This window comes from Hemicordylus capensis, chromosome 2 (genome assembly GCF_027244095.1).
Source record: "Hemicordylus capensis ecotype Gifberg chromosome 2, rHemCap1.1.pri, whole genome shotgun sequence".
NCBI lineage: Eukaryota > Metazoa > Chordata > Lepidosauria > Squamata > Cordylidae > Hemicordylus > Hemicordylus capensis.
This window is the reverse complement of record NC_069658.1, coordinates 215,193,894-215,217,122: the sequence shown is the minus strand read 5'-3', so window position 1 is coordinate 215,217,122 and position 23,229 is coordinate 215,193,894. Positions and strand designations below refer to the sequence as shown.

Genomic DNA, 23,229 nt, shown 5'->3' with positions numbered 1-23,229 from the left:
GACCTCTCCTCCATGAAGTCATCCAAACCCTTCTTAAAGCCATCCAGGTTGTGAGCTGTCACCACATCCTGAGGCAGAGCGTTCCACAAGTGGATCACATGTTGTGTGCAAAAGTACTTCCATTTGTTGGTCCTAGATTTCCTGGCAATCAATTTCATGGAGTGACCCCTGGTTCTAGTGTTATGGGAGAGGGAGAAGAATTTCTCTCTATCCACTTTCTCCACACCATGCATGATTTTATAGACCTCTATCATTTCTCCCCACAGTCGTCTTTTTTCTAAACTAAAAAGCCCCAGGTGTTGTAGTCTTGCCTCGTAAGAAAGGTGCTCTAGGCCCCTGACCATCTTGGTTGCCCTCTTCTGCACCTTTTCCAGTTCTACAATGACCTTTTTTAGATGTGGTGACCAGAATTGTACGCAGTACTCCAAGTGTGGCCACACCATAGTTTTGTATGAGGGCCTTATAATATTAGCTGTGTCATTCTTGGCAGGCCAACAGCAGAAGCAGCAGCCCACCATCTTTCTCCCCACCCCCACCCCCACCCCCATGCACCACGCCCCGAGTAGCATCTTCAAAGCAGCACTTCCAGGAACCCAGAAAAGCCGTGGAAAGAACGCTGCTCTGGTTGCGGCCACCAGCAGCATGTCACGAATGAAAGAAACCGACGTCCACCAATGTGGGAAGTGAGGGGCACCCAGCGAGAGGCTGCCAGTTCCTGGCTGGGCCCCGCAAACAGACACACACACACACCCAGGGCCAGGGCAGGTGCCAGAAGTGGGGCCTCGGCTGCTGCCTCAGGGCGGTGCCAACCCCAGCCCAGCTGCTGCCTGGAAATTTAACAGTCATGGAAACCTGGAAATTTTTCAGTCGAGTGTCCTACTCTGTAGGCTAACAGATGGAGGCTGCAAACTTCCTACAGTCTCTTTACACACCCAATAAGACATTTTAAGAAGGAGGCTGGTTCATCTTCTTTTCATGTGTATTTGGAGGCAATCCTGCCCACAGGGCAGTGTTAATGGACGGGGTGCTGCAAACCTTATACTTGCTCCTTACCCATATAATAAACCTCTGAGTACCTAATTTGGTTCATCTTTTCATGTGTAAAATATGGAGGTAATGCAAACTTTATATTCATTCCTTCCCCATCTAATACACTTTTGAATGCTTAGGTTACTTCATCTCCCCCTCCCATGTGCAAAAACGTGTGTGTGTGTGTGTGTGTGTGTGTGTGTGTGTGTGTGTGTGTGTAATACTGCCCAAAGCACAGTGTTAAATCCACAGTGCTGCTGTTTGTTCAACACACACACACACACACACACACGTTTGATAGCCTTGAACATTAGCACTGTTGCTTCGTATCCCTCACCTAAAGAGAAGTGGGCTGGGGGTGGGGGAACCCACTGGAAGGGGGTGGGAAGAACACACCTTTTAAAGTCAAGTGGCTGAACCAACACAAGAGAGATTAGTAGCTTCCTGCAAGATTTGATGCAGTTAATTACCCTAGAAATATCAGCACTGCCAGGCGGGGAAAGCAAAACAGAGATAAATCCATGCCATAGCTGTGTGCTGCTTCATCTTTTAAAGGCAATTAACTCTTAGTTATTAGCTTTTAATTAGAGAATAATAATGACACCATTAATACAGTTTATTAGACTTGTCACCAGGCAGCTGCTGCAAACAGATTTTGTTATCAGATCTTGGCAGATTTTTGACTGTCGGTGCTCTTTTAATTTATAAGTTATCTGATTGAATTTGGGGAGTGGGGGGAGGGAAGGGAGGGAGGCACGTTTCCCCTGGGGCGCTGACTCGAGCAGAGGGTTTTAAACTTGCAGCTTTCCAAGAGGCGGCTGCGTCAGGGAAGAATAGCTGGCCCAGCACTGTGAGAGGGATTCTCAAAGCAAGAGGTGGGTGTCCAGGGAAACTCGCACCAGGGATCCCCCCCGAAGGAGTTCCTCATCACTGGGAGGGAAGATCCGGTTTGGGCGGGTGGGAAACTGCCCCAGCAGGACTGATCGTCTCATGGGGACCTCTCAAAAAACCTTACAAGACCCCAAGGTTTTGCAGGGCAGGGCGCAAATTATAAAGGGGAAGAGAATGGCCTTGATTAAATCTATAAGGCGGCCCGTTTCCCCATCCACTTTAAGCCACCGAAAGCCTCCTAAACATTCAAGCAGTGCCACCCAACACAACTCTACAAGCCCAGGACAGGGTGCGACACAAGTTGCCGTTATGGTCTCTTTGACAGACTTAGGATAAACGGTCTCGCTGCCCTCTTCACAACTATCCTTTAAGGTAGGTCAATACTGTTCTCACAGTATTCAAGATAGTGGGGGGGGAGGGGGGGGAACCTGTGAAAATGCTTTGCTAAATGCCACCACATAAGCACTCGGGAGCCCTGTGGCCTCTCAAAGAAATTCCCAGATGTTGTTGACTACAACTCCCAGAATGCCCAGCCAAAGCCCATTGCAGCTGGGGATGCTGGGAATTGTAATGAACAACATCTAGGAATCCCTGTTAGAGGGGAAACTCTGCTCGGGAGACATGAGTTTTAATCTGGGGACTATGCTGAATCCTAGCTCCGTCTCGTAAACTGTCCCAGACTATTTGGCAGCCCATCAGCCTAATCTCAGAGGTGTGGGTTGCACTGATTCAGTGGACAAGGGGAAAGGACTCTATGTATGCTCAGAGACAATCTTCTCTCTACTACACCTTTTCTAGAATAACTCCAACGGGGTCATAGGAACATAGGAAGCTGCCATATACTGAGTCAGACCAGTGGTCTATCTAGCTCAGTATTGTCTTCCCAGACTGGCAACAGCTTCTCCAAGGTTGCAGGCAGGAATCTCTCTCAGCCCTATCTTGGAGGGAGGGAACCCGGAACCTAGATGCTCTTCCCAGAGTGGCTCCATCCCCTAAGGGGAATATCTTACAGTGCTCACACTTCTAGTCTCCCTTTCATATGCAAACAGGGCGGACCCTGCTTAGCTAAGGGGGAAAGTCTTGCTTGCTACCACAAGACCAGCTCTCCTCTCCAAGGACTTAAAAGTTGCTTCCTGGTCACTGGGGTTGATCCATTTTTGGTTTCTCTGCCGAACAGTCTGCTACTTCCTTGTTCTATCCAGAGTGAGGTTCCCAACCTTGGGTGCCCAGATGTTGGACTACAGCCCCCATCATCAATAACTGCAGTGTGGCTGAGGATGATGGGTACTGTAGCCCGCAACAGCAATGGGAGGGTCTCAGACTGGCCCCCTCGGCCTACCTCAAGAATTCCCAACTGGGAACCCCCAGTCTTGTTGGACTACAACTCCCATAATCCCCAGCAATGTTGACCACTGTGGCTGCGGATGATGGGAGTTGTACTTCATTGACATCTGGGGACCCGGCTGTTCTAGAAAGAGGCACATTGTTCTATCTCAGCAATTAATACCCTGAAATGTACTTCACTTTTTATTATTTCTTTCAAATGCTTATCTCCTGCCTTTCCCTTCCAATCTGCAGTTCTTCAAGGCAGCTAGCATGACACAAGGATAAAGCGGCTATTAAAATGCAGTTCCTAAAACCCATGCTTCTTGTTGCTTCCTTTTGAAATTTTTCTTGAAGACTAGTTTGCCCAGTCAGTCGTTTCACAACATACCGGGAACTGGCTGGTCTCGTCTTCGCTGCGCCCTTCGAGATCAAAGCTTGCTCTTCTCTTCTTCCAACTTCATTCAAAAGACTTCAGAGCATCCTCGGGAGCTTGCAGAATCAGGCTTAAACACTGAAATGGGAGTACTGAGCACTCAAAGTGACGCACAGACATTATCTTGAAATTCTTACACCTACCCTGCAAAGGAAGTTGGTATTATTTCCATTTCACAGCTGAGAGGGGTTGAGGCCAAGAGAAAACCATCGACAGCAGGGGTTCTCAAACTGGATGTTGTTGGACTACAACTCCCATCACCCCTGCCACTGTGGCAGGGGGTGATGGGAGTTGTAGTCCAACAGCATCTGGGGACCCAGGTTTGAGAACCCCTGATCTATGGCCCAACTTTGTTCCTCCTGGTGTTGTTGGACTACAACTCCATAATATTCAGCAACTTCACATTTGAGTTCCTTCCGAACTCTTGGGTGGATGCCATCTGGCCCTGGAGATGGGCTAATTTTTAGTTTTTCAAAACTAAAAATGGTTGCTCTCCCCCTGCTAATTGGAAGGAAGCCGCCATTTTAAAAGGCACCTGTATACCCCAAAAGGGCCTGAAGAGGGTTTCCTGTCCCAATGAGGTGCCCAGTCTAAGAAGAAACACAAAGGTGCTGCCAGTAACACTGGGAGGGATGCTATGGTGGGCTGAATTGATACAGTTGCTCTCCCCCAGCTAAACAGAAGAGAGCTGCCATTTTAAAGAGATGCACCTTGGCCCACTCAGAGCCGCCATTTTAAGAAGGTGCCTCTTGTGCAACGGAACGAGGCCGGCCTTTGCCTGAGGGGGCTGCTCATTTATTATTTATTGACCATCTGTCCACTCTGCATTTCAGCACAAAAGGCTCCCAAAGCAGCAAAAAGAGAGAAGATAGGTCTCTGCCCCAAAGAGACTCCAAATCAAAGACAACACCAGCCACTGGAGAGAGATTGTGCTGCAGGGGCTGAAGAGAGACAGTGGCTCTCTCCCAGCTGCCCTTTTAAACAGGTGGGCGTTGGCTCCCTTAATGAGGCTGACCTTTGCCTGAGGTGGGGGGGGGAGGGCTCGTTTATCATTTAGCGAGCTTCTGCTGCCCCCTCTGCATTTCTCCACAAAGAGTTCCCAAAGCACCTTCCCTAGCAAAAGCAATGAGAACATGGTTCCCTGCCCCAAAGGGGCTTCCCAGTTCCAGAAGGGGGAGGCCAGCTACAGCCACTGGGAGGGACGCTAGGCTGGGCTGAAGAGAGACAGCTGCTCTCCCCCTGCTCAATAGAAGAGAGCCTCCAGTTGTAAAGGTGCCTCTTGGCCCAGTCAGGAGGGGTGCTTCCCAGATACAAGAGGACTTGAAGATTGTTCCCTGCCCCAAAGGGTTTACAATTCTGCCGGGCTGGACTGAAGAGGGACAGTTGCTCTCCCCCTGCTCAATAGAAGATAGCCTCCATTGGAAAGGTGCCTCTTGGCCCAGTCAGGAGGGGTGATTCCCAAATACAAGAGGGCCTGAAGATAGTTCTCTGCCCCAAAGGGTTTACAATTTGGCTGTGCTGGGCTGAAGAGGGACAGTTGCTCTCCCACTTCAAAAGGTGCCCCTTTGCCCCAGTTAGCAGAGGTTAACTAATTAAGGACATTTACAATCTTTCAAATGAATCCTTTCCTCTTAATCTCTGCATGTTCCATTATGCGGGTCGGTGGTCTGCACACCGAGTGACCTCTGCTTCGGGGGAGTAGGAAGCAGACCAGAGAGAGAAACCAGCAAGCTCTGGCTTTTCCTCCAGAGCGTCTGCCCACTAGGCTTAACAACAGAACACACACAAGGACCAAAAGTCAACAGCCTCAACCCAAGTTCAGTTCTGGACCACGGCCCATGAAAACACAGAAAATGCATGAGATTCATAGAATCCCTGCATTTTAAGAGCTGGAAGGGACCCTGGAGGCCTTCTAGTCCAACCCACAGCTCAGTGCAGGATTAGCAGTGCTTTCCAGTTCCCCCACTGGATCATAGTCCTTACTCAGAGTACAGGTAACCAGCAATAAACTCAGATCCACAACAAAAACATACCTTCCACTGTTGGTGCCTTCCGTAGGCTTCGGACATCATCTGAGGGCCTGTGGTGGGTGCCACTGGCAGTGCAAGCACCCGCCTGGAGCAGGGCCTCTTTGGCAATGGCTCCAACATGAGAATACCCTTCTACTGGAAGCATGCAACACTCCATCAGGCACCAATTTATAACATGGCCTTTTCATTACACTTTCAGAGTAGGTTGATGCAGAACAGAGGCGTAGCTACCATTGAACATGGTGGGGGAGACAAATGTCCTTGGGACTGAGGGAGGGGGAAGCTTGCTTTTTGCCCTCCCCCTCATGCCTCTCGGGAAAAAGCTGGTGGGTGGGGGGCCCACGGGTCCATCTTCACAGGTCCTGCTACAGTTGTGCTGTGCTTCTGGTGCTGTAGGAGGTAATTTTACTGCTGGGTTTTGAGGGGATGTGTTTATATTTTATATATGTCATTTTTATCTTTTATCGTATTTCATTCTGTTCTTGTGTGTTTTAGTACTCAGCACCATTCTTTGGCTGCAAGATGCCTCGGTTCACCACGGGCTGGTATGCTTCAAAGCAAAACAAAGAGATGGGGATGCTTAGGAACATAGGAAACTGCCATATACTGAATCAGACCATTGGTCCATCTAGCTCAGTATTGTCTTCACAGACTGGCAGCAGCTTCTCCAAGGTTGTATGCTTTGGTAGTTTGTTGGTTCAATAAAAAAAAATCTTGTCCTATATAAAAAAAATTATACATACATACATATACATATACATATACATATACATGTATGTAGAGCAGAAGGTTCCAAGTTCCCTCCCTGGCTTCTCCAAGATAGGACAAGATATATATATATATATATATATATATATATATATATATATATATATATATATACATATATATATATATATATATATATACATACACACACACACACACACACACACACACACACACACACACATATACATACATATACATACATACATACATACATACACACACACACACACACACACACATATATATATATATATATATATATATATATATATATATATATACATACATACACACACACACATATACATACATACATATATATATATATGTGTGTGTGTGTGTGTGTGTGTATGTGTAATATATATATATATATATATATATATATATATATATATATATATATATAAAATCTTGTCCTATCTTGGAGAAGCCAGGGAGGGAACTTGGAACCTTCTGCTCTTCCCAGAGAGGCTTCATCCCGAGGGGAATATCTTGCAGTGCTCACACATCACGTCTCCCATTCAGATGCAACCAGGGCAGACCCTGCTTAGCTGTGGGGCCAAGTCATGCTTGCTACCACAAGACCAGCTCTCCTCTCCTCTCCTCTCTTGCGGCACTAGGACTATGTTTCTGGATAGCAATCAGTATGTGATGCCACGAAAGAGCTCACACAGCACAGCAGACAGCTCCTCGGATGGTGCCTGGGCTCCTTGGAAGCTCACCGGATGGTTGACCTTGGCGAAGTCACTCTGTCAGCCTCGCCTACCTCGCAGGGTGGTTGTGATGGTAAAAATGGCAGGCCTTTCCCGTTTCCCACTCTAACACCCAGCTGCAGGAGAACAGGGAGGGACATTGTAGGGTTGCATTCTTGGTCGCTATAGGCTCATGATGGCTCCAGCAAGGCTCCCGGCCTCTATAAACTGGTGAGACTGGCAAAACACCCACGCAGGAGGAGAAGAAGCTTAGACAGAAAGACTTCAACCCCTGCAAAGATTTGGAATGCAGTTCCTGGACATTTTAGGGTACATCTCTGGGGGAAACCAGCAGGAGTCCAACAGCACCCTAAAGGTGCTCCAAGACACACAGTTGCTTTTCCAAGAGGGCAAGCCAAAGCAGAAACTCCATCTGATCGACTTCTGGCAGGCCTTTCAAAAGCAAAAACTGTTAGGTTCCTCATCCACTGCAGTGTTTTACACCCATTTGCTCCACCCACTCCTAACACTTTGAGGAAAGCCATGAGGATACCAGTTTCAAAGTGTTTGCCATTGGGTTCTGAGAGCTTCCTTGGGAAATACCCCCGCTTCTCCCCCTGCCCCCCCGACACACACACACACACACACACACACACACACCTGTATCAGCTGAACCGAACTGGATCTTCGTGTCTGTGGGGAAGTCTGGGACTTGCCTCCTTTCAGCCCTCAAAAGCCCCATCTTCAAGGGCAATTGCAGGCCATACAAAGGAGAGTGAGATTTGCTTCTCCCAGTGGGGTGGGAATCATGTCAGGGTGCCCTGTTCTACTCCAACAGTTTATTTTGCCTACATGCTGGTGAGGCCACAGCCATGGCTGGCCTGGTGGTGGTGGTGGGGGGCTGGCAAAGGGCCCACCTTGTCAACACTGTTGCCACTATGCAGAAGACCTAGTTCTTCACAGAGGCAGCATGCAGGGATTCCTGCTGGTGCATGCAACCCATTTTGAGGGGGCACACAGCAAGCACCTTACTGGAATCTCTCTCCATCCCACCCCGATTCTGGACCGGTCATTGCTTTGGGGCTCCAGCAGGCGGCATCACCAGGAATATATTATGAGTTGGCAATCTTGATGCACGGGGCAGGGACTTGGGCCCTATAGATATAAACAGGGAATAGGGGTGAGACCCTCTCTTTGTGGCCAAAGGAAGAAGTGTCCAGAAATTGCCTTCAGCTGCTGGTGTTTTTATCCTGCTGAATATTCTTTGCTGTTTTATGCCTGAGGTTATGTATTTATAGTTTATTATTCTCTTAGCTATTTTCCTGTAACCTTCGCAGATTGTTGTTACACTGAAGGGTAGGGTGATCAATTGATAAAAATATACCGGCACTCTCTTGCTTTTTCACCTTCCATACCTTTTCCTGCTTCCCATATGACCTGGATGGTTCTCACCCTAGAAGGCTGTACATTTGCTGCTTCTCTGGAGGAGGAATGGACACACACACACACAGCTGGTCTTGTGGTCGCAGGCATGACTTGTCCCCTTGGCTAAGCAGGGTCCACCCTGGTTGCATATGAAAGGGAGACTAGAAGTGTGTGAGCACTGTCAGATATTCCCCTCAGGGGGTGGAGCTACTCTGGGAAGAGCATCTAGGTCCCAAGTTCCCTCCCTGGCAGCATCTCCAAGATAGGACAAGATTTTATTTATTTATTTTTTAAATAGGACAAGATTTTTTTTTAAATTGAACCAACAAACTACCAAAGCATACAGTACGTTGCCAATCTCCAAGATAGGGCTGAGAGAGATTCTTGCCTGCAACCTTGGAGAAGCTGCTGCCAGTCTGTGAAGACAATACTGAGCTAGATGGACCAATGGTGTGACTCAGTATATGGCAGCTTCCTATGTTCCTGTGTTCCAGAATGTTCATGGCTTCCCATTCTTTGGATCATCAATGCTTTAAGTCCCTGCCATACCTAGGAACAAAATAAAACTGATTTTATATTTATATTGGGCTGGGGTGGGTGGTGGTGGAAGAGAGAACAGAAAGAAGCAAATGCTTTCTCTCTCCTAGCTTAAAAAAGACCGGCAAGGTGCATGGAGGAGGGTTTGAAGAGGTGCCTTGAGTAAGTTGTTAGCGGCAATCCAGCGATAACCATGTCATTCTCTTGCCAGGGGATTAATTTCTGATTTTACTGCGGCTCTTTATCACACAGACAGCTCTGAAAGGCACAAATTTTCCATCCCACAATGGGCCTGTCACAATGACAATTATATTTAATAGCGGGTGGTGACGTCTCTCCCTTTCCGGGGGTTCTGATTATGGCAGTAAATAGAAGTGCATTAGAGAGAGGTGTTGCGGAGTGACAAGCCACGCTGACAGGACGGCGCTCGGTGTCCCTCGGGGAACAGTGACGGGACACCTTCACAAAGCAGTTTGGAAGGGCAAGCTCATTTCCAAGGCAGGGGTGTGGGCTGGTGGAGGGACTGCGCAGAGATTAGAAGGAACACAAAACACTCCCAGGGACAGGAGGAGCAAAGGGGAGAATGCGAGGCCAACAAAATGACTGAGGAAGCAAGCGGCACAAAGGGAAGGAGAGTGTGAGCAGTGCGTGTGTGTGAACTCAAACTTCTCCACTATGAGCTCACCGGCTGGCCTCATTCTATTGCCTCTCTCTTGCACGCACGCACACACACACATGCCTTCCATGTGCAAGGATGAGAATATTGGCCTTCCTTGCAAGGGTGTTGCAAGAATTGCTGAAATTATGTTACATACACCAGCCAACAGGACAGAGGTGGATTAACGTAGTAGCAAATGTAGCATTTGCTACAGGCCCCGCATTTTTGAGGGCCCCACACGCCCAGCCTCCAACTGGGAATTAAAGTTAAAACTTTACCTGTTTTATTTGGTCCATGTTAGATAAAATATCCCTTTTCTGCTAAATGTGCCTTTTAAGAGAAGGCCCAGCACAGCATCTGTCCAGTGGCTGTTGCTGGTGCCTACCAGATTTTTCTTTTTAGAGTGTGAGCCCTTTGGAGATAGAGAATCATCTATCCACTCTTTATTTTTCTATGTAAACCACTTTGAGAATTTTGATTGGAAAATGGTATATAAATATTCACTGCTGTAGTAAGTGTGAGTTTGTGGCTTGTTCTCCCATACTCCCAAATATAGCAAATGAAAAAAGTGAATCACTTTACTATGCAAGTAAATAATTTATGTTTTAGTATTTATGGGCATTAAAAAAAAAATTAGGGCCCCTTTTATAACATATGCTACACGCCCCGCACTAGCTTAATCTGTCCCTGCAACAGGAAAGCCTCTGTTCTTAACCACCCCGCTTCAGCCAGGCCGTGATGTCAGAGGGCACCCAGCAAAGAGGGCTCAGCATCAGCAGGTGCTGTCCAGAAGCAGAGACTGGTTAAGAGTGCCAGGTAGCCTCGTCTTCGAGCTGCATCGAGAGAGTCCAGAGTCCAACTGAGCTCTTCTATTCCACCCCCAGCAGGGACAGTTAACAGCCAGAGATCCGCCCACAAAGAAAGATGCAGGGAATTTAAAGGGACAGTGCTCTGGTTAGGAGGCAAGCACTGTGGAGCTGGATTGTACTCTCCTCTAATGGGGACCCTCTGAAAGTGGTGAAGCTCAGACTAAGCCGCCCCCTCTCCGATTCAGAACCTGGTAGCGCCTCTCCCCCTTCCAAGGAAGAGTCCTTTCCGGAGTTTCCCACACTCCCAGACTCCAAAGACCGGAGAACTCAAGGGTTCTCTGAGAGTTTGGCCAAACAGGAGAGTATGGCTTAGGGGTCAACAGGGTGGTCCAAGGGGATGCCTTGGGCTGAGATCTGAAAGCAGCTGGGGCGCGTGGAGGTTCAGTAGCCAACAGCCCAACCAGTTAGCATTTGCCATCTGAGTGCATTCACTGGTTCTTCCAGCAGTGCAGCAATGAGAATCCTCTCTCCCAAAGCAATTCTTCATTTTGCAGTCTATATGGAGAGGAAGGGAAGGATGCCAAAAAGAAAACCCAAATCACATCTGTGTAAGAGGAAACAAAAACCCTTTTTATATATCACGTAGACACTTACAAATATAAAGTCACGGAGGGGGTTAGGAAAGGTGGGGGTGGGTGGGGGGAGGGCAGAAGGAGGAGGAAGAAGAATGAGCGGTTTCCTAGTTCCTTTTCCATAGTGCCCCTTGGGCAAAGAAATAACAGAACCATTCCCAAAGTGGCAAGTGTATTAGAAAAAGGGCGGGGGGGAACAGAACTTCAACAACAGAAAAAGATCCAGGTTTCTACAAAAGCCAGGCTCACGGCATAAACGGAACAAAGTTCACCATCTGAATCATTGCGGGTGGGAGAACACACTTGCTTTTTTTTCTTTTCTTTTTTATACAATATAAATATACACAACAATTACAGCCATGGAGATCCCCTTCAATCGGCATTTTTCCATACAGTGAAATTCCCCCTTCCCCCTCAACACTCATCCAATATCTACACTCCCTCAGCTCCACATTTTACAAAGATAAGAGAGGTCTACAGTTCCAGATTCTCTTTTCCCCCCAAAACACTTTTGTCGGTTTCTCTGTAGCCCGGGAACCAAAACAAGGCTATTGGGTTTTGTCTTCCATGCAAGCCAAATTGACCCTTTAGGCAGTTTTATGATGTTCCACAAGCGGAGACCACTGCACAGGGATGATATTGAAAGAAGGGTGCTGGCCATGGTGAAGAAACACAAGCTTTTCCTATATCGCAATTCTCCTTGGCAAGATGGCAGAGTCTTTACACACTCAAGGTGGCAAGATCTGAACTGTCTGGTAAGATGTTTTCATACGATGTAGGTTTATTGAGGCGGGGCAGGGGTGGGGGCGGGAGTGAAAGACTATGTCAGTTTACTGAGGGGGAAGAAAAAAAATATTTCTTCATATTTGAAAAACCACTGAAGGCATTCACAAAAGATACTGTAGCGCAGGGCTGCACCACTTCAGACTTCCAGCTGTTTTTGGACTACAACTCCCACCACCCTCAGTGGCCAATCGTCAGGGATGATAGGAATTGTAGTTCAACAACCGTAGCAGGGCTGAAATTGTGCAACCCTGTTGTGTGCGCGTGTGTGCGCGCGCGCGCACACACACACACACTCTTACTCTCTCTCTCTCCCTTCAAAGAAGTTGAGGGAGTCAAACACATTTCCCCCCACCCCCCCAACAGGAAACATTCACTCTTCAGTCGAACCTAGCTGTGTTGTTTGGAGAGGGCACAAAGACCACCTGATATCAAACCTGATCTGGCTGTCAACTGGTGGTGTCCTGGGGTAAAATCCAGTCCACCTCCCTCCTAGCGGGCTATCCAGACTCCCTCTCCCCCGACACACACAATTTCAGGAAGCAGGGAGTGAACAGGAAGTGCACAGCAGGGCGACAGAGAGACCTGCCATAATCTGTCCGCTTCCCTCCAACTCCTGCCCTTGAAGGAAACAGATGGGAGCAAGGAGGAAAAAATAGAAAAAGGGTGGCCGTAGGTTGAAGATGATGGGCTTGCCATTCTGAAAGCCACTGACCACCCACTCGCCTTCCCTCAAGCCAGAGAGAATAGTGCAAGAGGGTGCCTTGCAATGCAAGATGGCACGCCCCCCCTCCTGCCCCGCCACCCCACCTCCTGCAACCAACTTTATGGGGACCCTTCAACCCCCCTTTTTATTAGCCAGGATTGTGTCCATTCCAAAACACATCCTGTACAAAGATTCTTTCCTCCACATGGAAGAAGTCCATGGAGGAGGAGGAGTTTTCCATTCAATACTCCAGAACCTGCTTTCTTCCTGAGATAAGCCATGTTCAGGCCAGCCCACTCTGCCTTGCCTCACTTCCCCTTCATGCATCAGATTTCATATCTGCACAAGGGGCTGGGTGTGCAGAACCCAACCCACAAGAGCTCTTCCCTTATAAACTCAAATATGCACGTGTAGTCTTGTATATGTGATCTGTATGCTCAAGTTTATATGATACACAAAAATCTAAAGTATGAAAGGCCGGAGGGCTGGGCCATGGGAGGGTGGGACAATCCTCCTCCCAACCATGTACAGATAGGGCAATGTATCTAGACCATTGATTTGATACCACCAAATTCACAGCTTTTCTTTCAATCAGCTAGGAGAAGCCTGACCCTGCCAAGTGTCCTTATCTAGCAAAGAACGTTGCAACCATTAGGAAAGGCTGTCCAACTTAAAAAACAAAAATTACAGGCACACCCCACTCATCCCTCTCCTTTCAGACAACCAAGAGCTCCTCAGCCAACAATAAAATGCACATTTTTATGCACTAAAATCCACGTGCAAGGAACGATAAGGGAGAAAGGTTGCTTTGCAATTCATGCACAGAGGGGAAGGATCCAGCCCAAAGGTGCAACAGAGTCTGAGAGTTCAGGCTGACAGCTCCCTCCTCTCCACAAAATGTGTGTACTGATTTGAGCAAGAGTCACCTGGCAGGACTCCAGGGGAAGAAACGTTCCTGAGAGGTAAGACCAGATAGGAACAATTCATTTGATTCCACCCTTCACCAACAAATGCAAAGCAAGGGCCAAACTGACCAACCTGAGGGTCTCCAGATGTCGGACAACAGCTCCCATCATCCTCAGCCACAATAAGCTGTGGATGGGGATGATGGGAGTTGTAGTCTGACAACAGCTGGAGAGCCTCAGGTTAGTCACCCCTGGACTAAAAGCTCTTAACTGAAATTCATGCTCACAGGATTCTTTGGGTCCCCAGTACCAACACACAGTTCCCAAGGTGGGGGTGCAAAAGGCAAGCAGAAGGGTCGGTCTCCCCCACTACTCTCAACTCACACGTTTGCCTTTTTGTTTTTAAAGACGGGTAACACTGAATCCCATCCAGTAACTGTACTGCTGGTCTCATTTATTACAACGCAGTTCAACTGAGAGAAACTTCCTTTGTTCATTTACAAACATGACACCTGCTTCCCTTCCCCAACACAGCAACAACTTTTTAGATCAACAGAAATAATCCAACCGGTTGTTGTAAAATCACATTTGGTGGCGGGGGGTGGGTGGGGGGAATGTGGGTACTTTTCTCTCTCTCTTTTTTTTCTTTTTCTCATTGCTTACATTTGTCATGTTTTATTTTTTAGACATACACCATGTTTCCCCCCTGCTTTTTATAGAAAATGTCACAAAGGCAATTATATATATATATTTATATATATGTATATATAATATATATATATACACACATACACAAATTGCTAATTCCAAAAAAAAGCTGCTTCAGTAGTCAGTGAAATAGCACCTTCTCCAAAGAGACAGGACAGAGAGAAAGAGAGAGAGAGTCGATGGCTGCGATTGAAAAACTGGAGTTGTCATCGTCGTGGTGAAGTCGGAGCACTTTTCCAAGCTTTTACCAAGGGTGGGGAGGGACCAACAAAAGAGCGAAAGTTCATCCTCAGAGACACACAGCTGCATCAGAACATATTCTTCCAAAGTTTGTATGGACAAGGATTTCCTCCAAGGTTTTGTCCACTCAAAAGTCCATGGTCAGGAAGAACAGAGGTAGGCGGAGCAAAGCTCTCCAAAGTTCAAACCAAGAAAAGGAATTTTTATCACAAGTTATTGCACAAGAGCTGAGCCTCTCGCTCCACAGTTTTCTACTTAAATTACTTTCCGCAAAGGTGTGAAAAGGATGTTTAAAAGTGTTGCAAAAGTTTTTCGTTTTTAAAGTCCCAACTGTTTTATTTTATTTTAATCAAATCATTGTTCATCCCAATTTAAAACATGGTGCTCTGTGCTCCCGGCTGAAACTGATTCTCGATCTGGGACTCCATGATGGTGAAGTAATCAGGGCTTGGCCGGGCGTCCTCGGGGTTCTTGGCACCGCCCACCCGAGGGCGCTTGGCGGCTTTCGAGTCATCTCCTGAGAACACATCTTCCTGAGGAGCGCCAGTGCTGAGGGACTACAAGGGCGACAGGAGAAGAACACACGTGAAGTCGGGGATGTGGGGAAGAAAGCAGAAAGCACATGAGCAGAGAGAATCTGAGCACCCCTGGGCAAGTGCAAAATGAAGCAAACCTTCACCAAACTACAGGCATGGGAGTAGGCATTAGAGATGTGCAAATCGATTATAGTTGAATAAATTCGGGCTGAATAAATTCAAGGTTGGATTGGGTGATTTGAACTCGAATCAAATTGCCCCTAAAATAAAGGGCCTGATTCAAGTTCAAATCAGCCCTGACTGGCGCTTGAGTCACTCGAACAGTGGTGAACGCCCTTTTGGAGGGTGGTTTTCCCCACTGATTGATTTACTGGTACTTGCTTCCAATTGCCTTGAGATCTCCTTGCTTCTTGGTTGGCTTGTTATCATTCAAATCAAGTGTCCCCAGGGGTAACTGTGCCCCCCATTGGCTGGGGGGGGGGAAGGAGCAGGGATGGGGGAGGCCAAAGGAGGGGCTGCTAATGGAGGCAGAGAGACAGAGCCATTTGGGCCTCAGGAGAAAAGAATCACCAGAGAGCACTGAGAGCAGAGACTGGTGGTGGTGGTCTGCGTCTGCCTGCCCCAGTGAGTGGAGAGAGAGAGAGTGCCTGCTGGCCTATCTCTCTCTCTCTCATTTTAAATCCTTTTAATTTCCTCTCCCCCCCCCATTTTTCTTTGAAAAGATTTGTGCGAGGAACCCCCAGTGGCTTTAACTGGTTGCTGCTTAGAATTTTTTTTAAAATATTTTTTCTTATTGCTTGTAGCCAACCCCCAGTGGCTTTAATAACTGGGGTGCTGTGCTGATTTTTCCCCTTAAAATAATAATAATAATAAGGAAACTAGTGCAGCCAGTAGCGCATTAACTGGGTGCTGCTTTGAACTTCTATTTCTTTTTGTGTATTTCTTCTTCTTGCTTGCTTTTAGACCCTAGTGGCTTTACTAACTGTGGAGCTGTGCTCCCCCTCACCCTGCTTTTGCAGCCTCAAGTTGCACCTTTGCTGCTACTGTCGGTGTACCTGGTGGATTAATTTTCACACACACAGATGCCACCATGGTGGAGTGGCTGGTCTTCCTGGAGGCCAAACACTCACTGCTGGGCTATCCAGAGCTGGCCATGGAGCATGAGTGACTCACGATCAACCTCATCTACTGCAACACCACTGGCAACTCGCTCCACCCTGGCCAATACCAAACCCAGATGTGTTACAGTCTGCCCATTAGTGCTGATGACACACAGAGACATGCACACATGCCACCGCCATGGCTGATGACCCATGCCCTGACCCATGTGCCAGCTGGGGCTCAGCACCAATCTGAGGCCATGGTGTTATCCAGACACAGGCAGGCAGGCAGAGATGTACACTGGCTGGAGGAGAAGAGAAGAAAGAAGTGTTGCACCGTCACTGAGTTGTGGTTTGTTTTGTTTGTGAGATGGTGCTGTGGCGAGAAATGGACAATGGCAGCTCAGCTATATTTGTCTGTGTGCAATATTTCTGGGCGATTGCTGTGATGAGCTCCATGTCTGGTCTTGAGACTAATGTGTTTCACTCACTGCTCTGGTCTGCTCTGCAATTGGAATTGCAAGGTGAACTCCGTCAAAATGTGGCTGAAGACGTTCTAGTTGAGCTTATAGTTATGGCTATGCTTGCTGGCTGATAGTTAATTAAAAGATGTTTTCTAAACAGAAGCCAATAAGTGATAAAGATAGGATCGCTACTAAGGATGCTGCTATGGCAGCTGTTGCAATGCTGATGTAAGGAGTCATAACTGTATGTGAGAGAACGATTTGCCAATGATGTTCCTGCAGCGCAGGCATTGTAAACCTACCCATGGGGAACAATGGCGTGATTTGAGTTACCCATTGTTCCCTATAGCCAAATCCCTCAAATCAATTTGAGTTGATTTGTCAAAACAGCTGGCAATGGCTGCTGTTTTGACAAATTGATTCAAGTATTTTGCAATTCGATTTGAGCTCGAATCGAATCACAATATTACTCATGCACATCTCTAGTAGCCACCAGGTCTTCGTCTCTGCCTAGCCTGTTGAGGACAATTTGAACCTGAAAACATCCCCACCAGAATCCAACATCGTTTTCTAAAAAAACCTGACACAGCAGTCTCCATTAATAATTTGATTTCTCTCCCATCAGGGAGGGGAGATATTTCAACACCTTGATTTTTGTTTAAACACGCAGCTAATGTGTGATCAGGCACCAGATAAACAGCATGAGATCTGTCTGGGTGTTAAGCAGTTATGTGAAGCCCGAAATGTCTTTGTGGTTCCTTAAGATACAGTGGTTTGAAGGCTTTTAATTGCACTAGGGAAGTCAGGGTCTAACAACAGCTACTAGCCACGAGTGCTTCAGAGGTAGCAGCTGCCACCGAGCATCCCTGGTGGGCATCTTGCTTCTGGCCTTCCCGAGGGCCTCTAGCTGGTCACGGTTGGAAAGGGAGGCAGGAGTCAATGAGCTAGCAGACTCTTCCTATACTCAACTGTTCTTCTTCCTAATTAACCACACCAGTTGCTCTCTCCACTTCTGCACTCTCACCAAGTCCTCTCCAGCTGCTCTTCCATTTCTGGCACTGCTCACACTTCCCTTGCGAATCTGCCATGGAGGGGACTTTGCAGCCTCCGTGGGCAGCTTGCTCCAGCCCTGAAACTGCTCCTACCATTAACCAGCTCTGTCTCCATGATTCTCATTTGGCCTGCTACAGACAGGGTGGCCAACTCCCGACCCTCTCCTTTCAGAGAGGCTGAACCGAAAGCCAGCTTTCAGACTCTGGAAGCACCAAAAGGAGTCTGGTGAGAAAGGACAGCTCAGTATCCCTCCTTTACCAAATGCCTCTGTGTTAGTCATTTTTCTTTATTTGTTTTACTACCCAGTGTGCTACAATGTGTCCAACAGACAAACCACAGAATTTATTTATAGACCAACCACGGGATCTTGACATCAACTCATGGAACTCTGGACGTTCTTTTGTACACCTTCTCCCACCCAACCCCATCCAGAAGGTCTTAAAGATTAAAGGATTCCTTGCCAACAATGGCACTGCACTGTACTTCTCATCCATCACATCCCCTGAATTTCTACTGAAAAGCCATGCCTTTAGTGCAAGATTCCTAGAGGCAAATGTCCCATGAGAGACCTCACTTTCCCATCCCCACTTACAAGATTTCTCTCTTTTTTAAAGCTTGGGTTTTTGAAGAAAAATATAATAATAATAATAATAATAATAATAATAATAATAATAAGAAGAAGAAGAAGAAGAAGAAGAAGAAGAAGAAGAAGAAGAAGAAGAAGCAGCAATCGACATAGCAATACTAGGGGATAGCAGAATAGAAGAAAAAATCACCAAATACAAAGATCTACAAATTGAAATTGAAAGGCTGTGGCAGAAAAAGACCCAAATAATCCCAGTGGTAATTGGCGCCCTGGGTGCAGTTCCAAAAGACCTTGAGGAGCACCTCAACACCATCGGGGCCACAGAAATCACCATCAGCCAATTACAAAAAGCAGCTTTACTGGAAACAGCCTATATTCTGCGACGATATCTATAACAATTGACAATAAAATTCAGCCATCCCAGGTCCTTGGGAAGGACTTGATGTCTGGATAAAACAAACCAGTCAATAACACCTGTCTGACTGTGTAAACAAGAAATAACAATAAATTATATTATAATAATCATATTATATTATAATAATTATATTATATAATAATTATTATTGTTATTATTCTCGTCTCACTTCTTCACAGAAGCCACACTGTTTGCCAACATTCTAATGCTGACGCTTGCACCCCAAGCAACTAAAATGTCGGCGAACATTTAAAGACACCACAAGCTTTGGTAACTAGTCCGTCTGACCTGTTTTTAAAATAATCTGTGCAAACTTAAGCCTTGGGATGGGACAGTTTGCTTTGGAAATGACGAGCAACTTGCTAAGCAAAATGGACAGCTCGAGGGGTCTGTGCAATAGTAGCCCTTTGATACCCACCAGGCGCGATTTTACTCTCTTGGGCAGCTCCTCCTCCAGGGTGTAGATCTCGCCTCGCTTGACCATCAACTGGGAGCCATCATCAAACTCCACCTGTGGAAGTGCAGGAAAGTGGCCGTCAAGCAACCTGGGCTTCCACTGAAGCTGTGCAACCCCAGTCTAACTTGCCGGCTGAAACATCTTCTAAACCAAGGAGGATGATTTAGCACGAGGGAAATGGCCCTCCCCCCCTATTCAGTCTGTGCTGTGCCCCTTAAGGTACATTTTAATTGGGAGAAACAATGAGAAGACAGACCAAGATGGCTCCAGTTTCACAAATCACAAAGTTGGGAGGGGGCCTGGAGGTCTTCTAGTCCAACCTCCTGCTCAGGACAGGAAATTGCTACCGCAGCATTCCTGCCAGGTGGCCATTCATCCTTGGTTTGAAACCTCCAGCAAAGGATTGCTCACCGCTGCAACATTTCCATTTCAACAGCATGAGCAATCTCCCGATGATAAGGACACTGGGGTGGGGGGTGGGGGAGGGAGTGGGATGCAGGGCCCTCACCTGAAAGATCTGGCTGATCTGGGCAGCAATGAACTTGGCCTTGCAGGCGATGCCGTCAGTCCACTGCAGCTGAACCAGCTCACCCTCTGCCGGGGGCCCCATCTGGAGGCAGTCTCTGCTCTGTAAGGCAAGGCAAGGAAGGTGGTCAGAAAGATCAGGAGCAGAAGCAAAGAAGAGTGGCCAGAACTGAAAGTCAAGGACGGTACTACACATCACATCACATCTAAGCATGCTTTGTTTCGGGAGCAGACTGCATTCCGGGTTCACTTTCTCAAGTTTTCTCGAGAGCCCTGGCTCAAAAGTTGGTTCCCTAAGGACCAGCCAGACCAAATTCCCTTCTCCATTTAGGGCCCAGACCAAGTTAACCTGCATGCCCAGGACGTAAGGAGTGCCTTCTTCTCCCAGGTTTGGAGCCGCCTCCTCCACCATTGTCAACCCAGGCATCCAGCTCTCCTCCCCACACACAGCCTCTCCTCAGTCACCTCTGCCCTATTTTACCATCCGGAAAACTGGGGAGGAGAGCCTGTCTTGCTCCCTTTGCTAAGCAGGATCTGCCCTGGTTTGCACTTGGATGGGAGACTACATGCGATCACTTTAGGGGATGGGGCTGCTTCAGGGAGAGCACCTGCATGCTTGCAGGCAGAAGGTTCCAAGTTCCCTCCTTAGCTCCTCCAGGTAGAGCTGAGAGACTCCTGCCTGCGCCCTTGGAGAAGCCGCTGCCAGTCTGTGTAGACAATACTGAGCCAGATGGACCAATAGACTGACTCAGTATAAGGCAGCTTCCTATGACCTCCCCCCTTCCACCTGAGAGCTGTGTCTAATGTTTCTAAGCCAGCCAAGTGGAGGGGCTGAACCTCATCTTGAAAAAACAAGTGACCGCACAGGAGGCATGCGCCACGGAGCAGGCCTTGAAGCAGCAAGGTCTTGCACAGCACCAATCCCCACCCATCTATCCCCATCTTTCTGCCAATGTACAGGCAGTGACCTCACACTAAGAGAAGCTAGAAGGGCATGCCAGGATTCCATGATGCAGATGGTGTGGGGGAGTCCCAGAAGCACCACCCTTGCTTAGGAAGCACGCCCTACTCCCTGAATGGCTGGACATGAACCACATTGCCTCAGAGCTGCACAGAGGATGCCTTCGATCTGTTTGGAGAGCTGACATAGGAATGAATTCGTGCACACTCCTTTTTGTGAGGGAGCATAAGAGGGGTTAAAAACTGTATCTGAAGTTTTACCCATGACAAACATTCACCACAGGTATTTTAAACATGTGCAAAGCATTGTTCTAAGCTCTCTGGGCAAGCTCTCGACACTGCTGGTTTGTGCAGCACAAGCTTAGCACTTTAAAAAATGAAAGTGAGTTCTTCATTTTTGCAGTCCTCGTCACAGCAGCAAGGCTACTTGTCATGGGTGTCGAGGTAGAGCACAGATCCGACTCTGACAGCAGACAAATCTCAAGAAGCAAGCCTGTTGCCACTTACGATGACACTCTCGGGATAAACATTGTCACTGTAAGAACCATCGTCAAAGTTGACTTCGTAGAAGGTCTGTGTTGTGGTGCCAATCACTTTGCAGCGGTAGTAGAGGCCGTTCCGGTTTTTCGTAATCACCGTCTGACTGAGTGATACTTCCCTGGAAAATGGGATCTACAAGGATTTAACAAAGAAAAAGAGAGACCCTTTAAGAGAGAAAGAACTCTGTGAAATGAAATGAAGGAGAAGGAATTATCACAGAGGAGACCTACGATGTGGCTGGCTGCTTTGTGTTTGAAACAGGTGATGGACACGACATAGGGCCAATCATCTGGCTCGATGGGCACTCCCGCAGCGTGGGCACAGGTGACATGGAAAGATGTGGAGCAGTGCTCGTAGGAGCACTGGATGCAGGCGCCCGACACTCTCTTAATCCGCTTCCGACAGTACACACATTTCTGGGAAGGAACACAAGACAGTTGGACTGCACTGCGCCGGACTGAGAATTGTTGCAGAAATTCAAGGGGTTAACTTCGAAAATGCCTTGACAGAGCAAAACAGAGCCTGCAAATACATCTCAAGCACTCCAGGGACTTGGGACAACCAACACAGGAAGCCACCATTCTCTGCTAGCTAGCTTTCCAGGGTTTCCCCTGCAGGATGGAGAATGAACTGGGCCAGATGTACTTTGGCCTGATCCAGCAAGGCCGTTGTTATGACCGTGCTCCAAGGAATCACTTATTTTGGCTGCTGCCTCAATGTTCCCCGAATCTGGTTTATTGTGTCCATGACTCTTTTCAAAGGGGGCATAGGCAGCCATTCTGTATCTGCTTTGCAGCTGGAGAATGCTTCCCACATTGGCTCTACTGCTAGACAGACATCCAGACTGACAAGAGGCCCCAAAATTTGAGTGAGGTAATTGAGAGCTACCTTTTCATACTGAAACTGGCAAGTGTTATAGGAAAGTCACCGTGCTATTGGTGCCATTAAGTGAATCATGGTGGGGTTTCCCCCTAAATGGTAGCGAGGGAGGGGGGGTGAGAAGAATGAAGAGGGGGTTAAATCTACGGGGCGATCTTGTCAGTACTGCTGCTGATGCCTCAGTTGTGCCTGGCCAGGATCAGGCGTGGAAGGGCCCCTTTACCTCACTCTGGGACATCCAAGGCACCATTGGAGGACGTCAGACGACATGGCATTACTCTTGCCTTCCCAGTCCCCATGAACAGATTCTGCTCATGGTTCAGTGTCTTAATTATTGCTGAACTCCTCCCCTGCTCACATTTAATTGATTTTTATTTGGGGCGCTTTTTTCTGTAGCACGCAAGCCTGGCTGACTTGCTTAAATCACTTGGACCAATTTGCTTGGCAGGCAGAGCTGGTGTGGCAGAGGCCATCTGCAAGGGGCTGCTTTCTCAGCCTCATCTGCTCTTCCCCTTCAAGGCACTAAGGGCAGCAGACAAGGTCTCCCCACCCTCATTTAATCTCAGCAACAACCCTGTGAAGTAGGCTAAGAGGAGACCAATACCTTCTAGAGTTGTTGCAAGGGAAGACTGGCAAACCGAAGTCCGTGCAGGGGTGATGCCCACACCTCCATCCTTATTACCAATCCCGGAGCAAAGATCTGGTGCGGGGGACAGGGAGGAATAGCAGCAGTGGCAATGGGAGGGGAGCCTAGCCCTTCACCATGGGGCCTTCTCAACACAGCCCACCCCCTTTCGCACGACGGCTGACAACCAGGGTTCCGAGGATTACCGAGATTATGTATCAATCACATTGATTTGTAAGGCATGTGAAATGCTCTAAAAGGAGCTAGATAAACCCTCATGAATTATTTCCTTCCCGACTGTCACATGCTGCTGTTTGGACTGCGTATGTGGATTGGGGCACAGCCTGTGGATGCAAGACAGAGAGTTTCTTGGTCCCATCCAGTTACACAATTCTATAAGGCAGGTATTCACAAACCTGGGCAGTCAGCTGTTGAGGGACTACAACTCCCATCACCCGCCCACCACACTGGCTTTTAAATAGACACCTAGCACTGTCTCTGCACTTGGCTGCTA

General features: G+C 47.7%; 1 protein-coding gene across 1 annotated transcript in view; it reads right to left on the bottom strand.

The window, feature by feature from the left end:
* Nucleotides 1-11,210: 11,210 nt before the first annotated feature.
* The window catches only part of KDM4B (lysine demethylase 4B), a 246,379-nt gene continuing 234,360 nt past the window's right edge, over nucleotides 11,211-23,229 (bottom strand). Inside the window, exons 18-22 of the mRNA XM_053295002.1 lie at nucleotides 21,442-21,627; nucleotides 21,179-21,343; nucleotides 19,695-19,814; nucleotides 19,148-19,240; nucleotides 11,211-15,132 (exon numbers count right to left, since the gene is read on the bottom strand). Coding sequence (XP_053150977.1) covers nucleotides 14,947-15,132; nucleotides 19,148-19,240; nucleotides 19,695-19,814; nucleotides 21,179-21,343; nucleotides 21,442-21,627 — 750 coding nt within the window. The 3' untranslated portion in view covers nucleotides 11,211-14,946. The remainder of the gene's footprint in view (nucleotides 15,133-19,147; nucleotides 19,241-19,694; nucleotides 19,815-21,178; nucleotides 21,344-21,441; nucleotides 21,628-23,229) is intronic.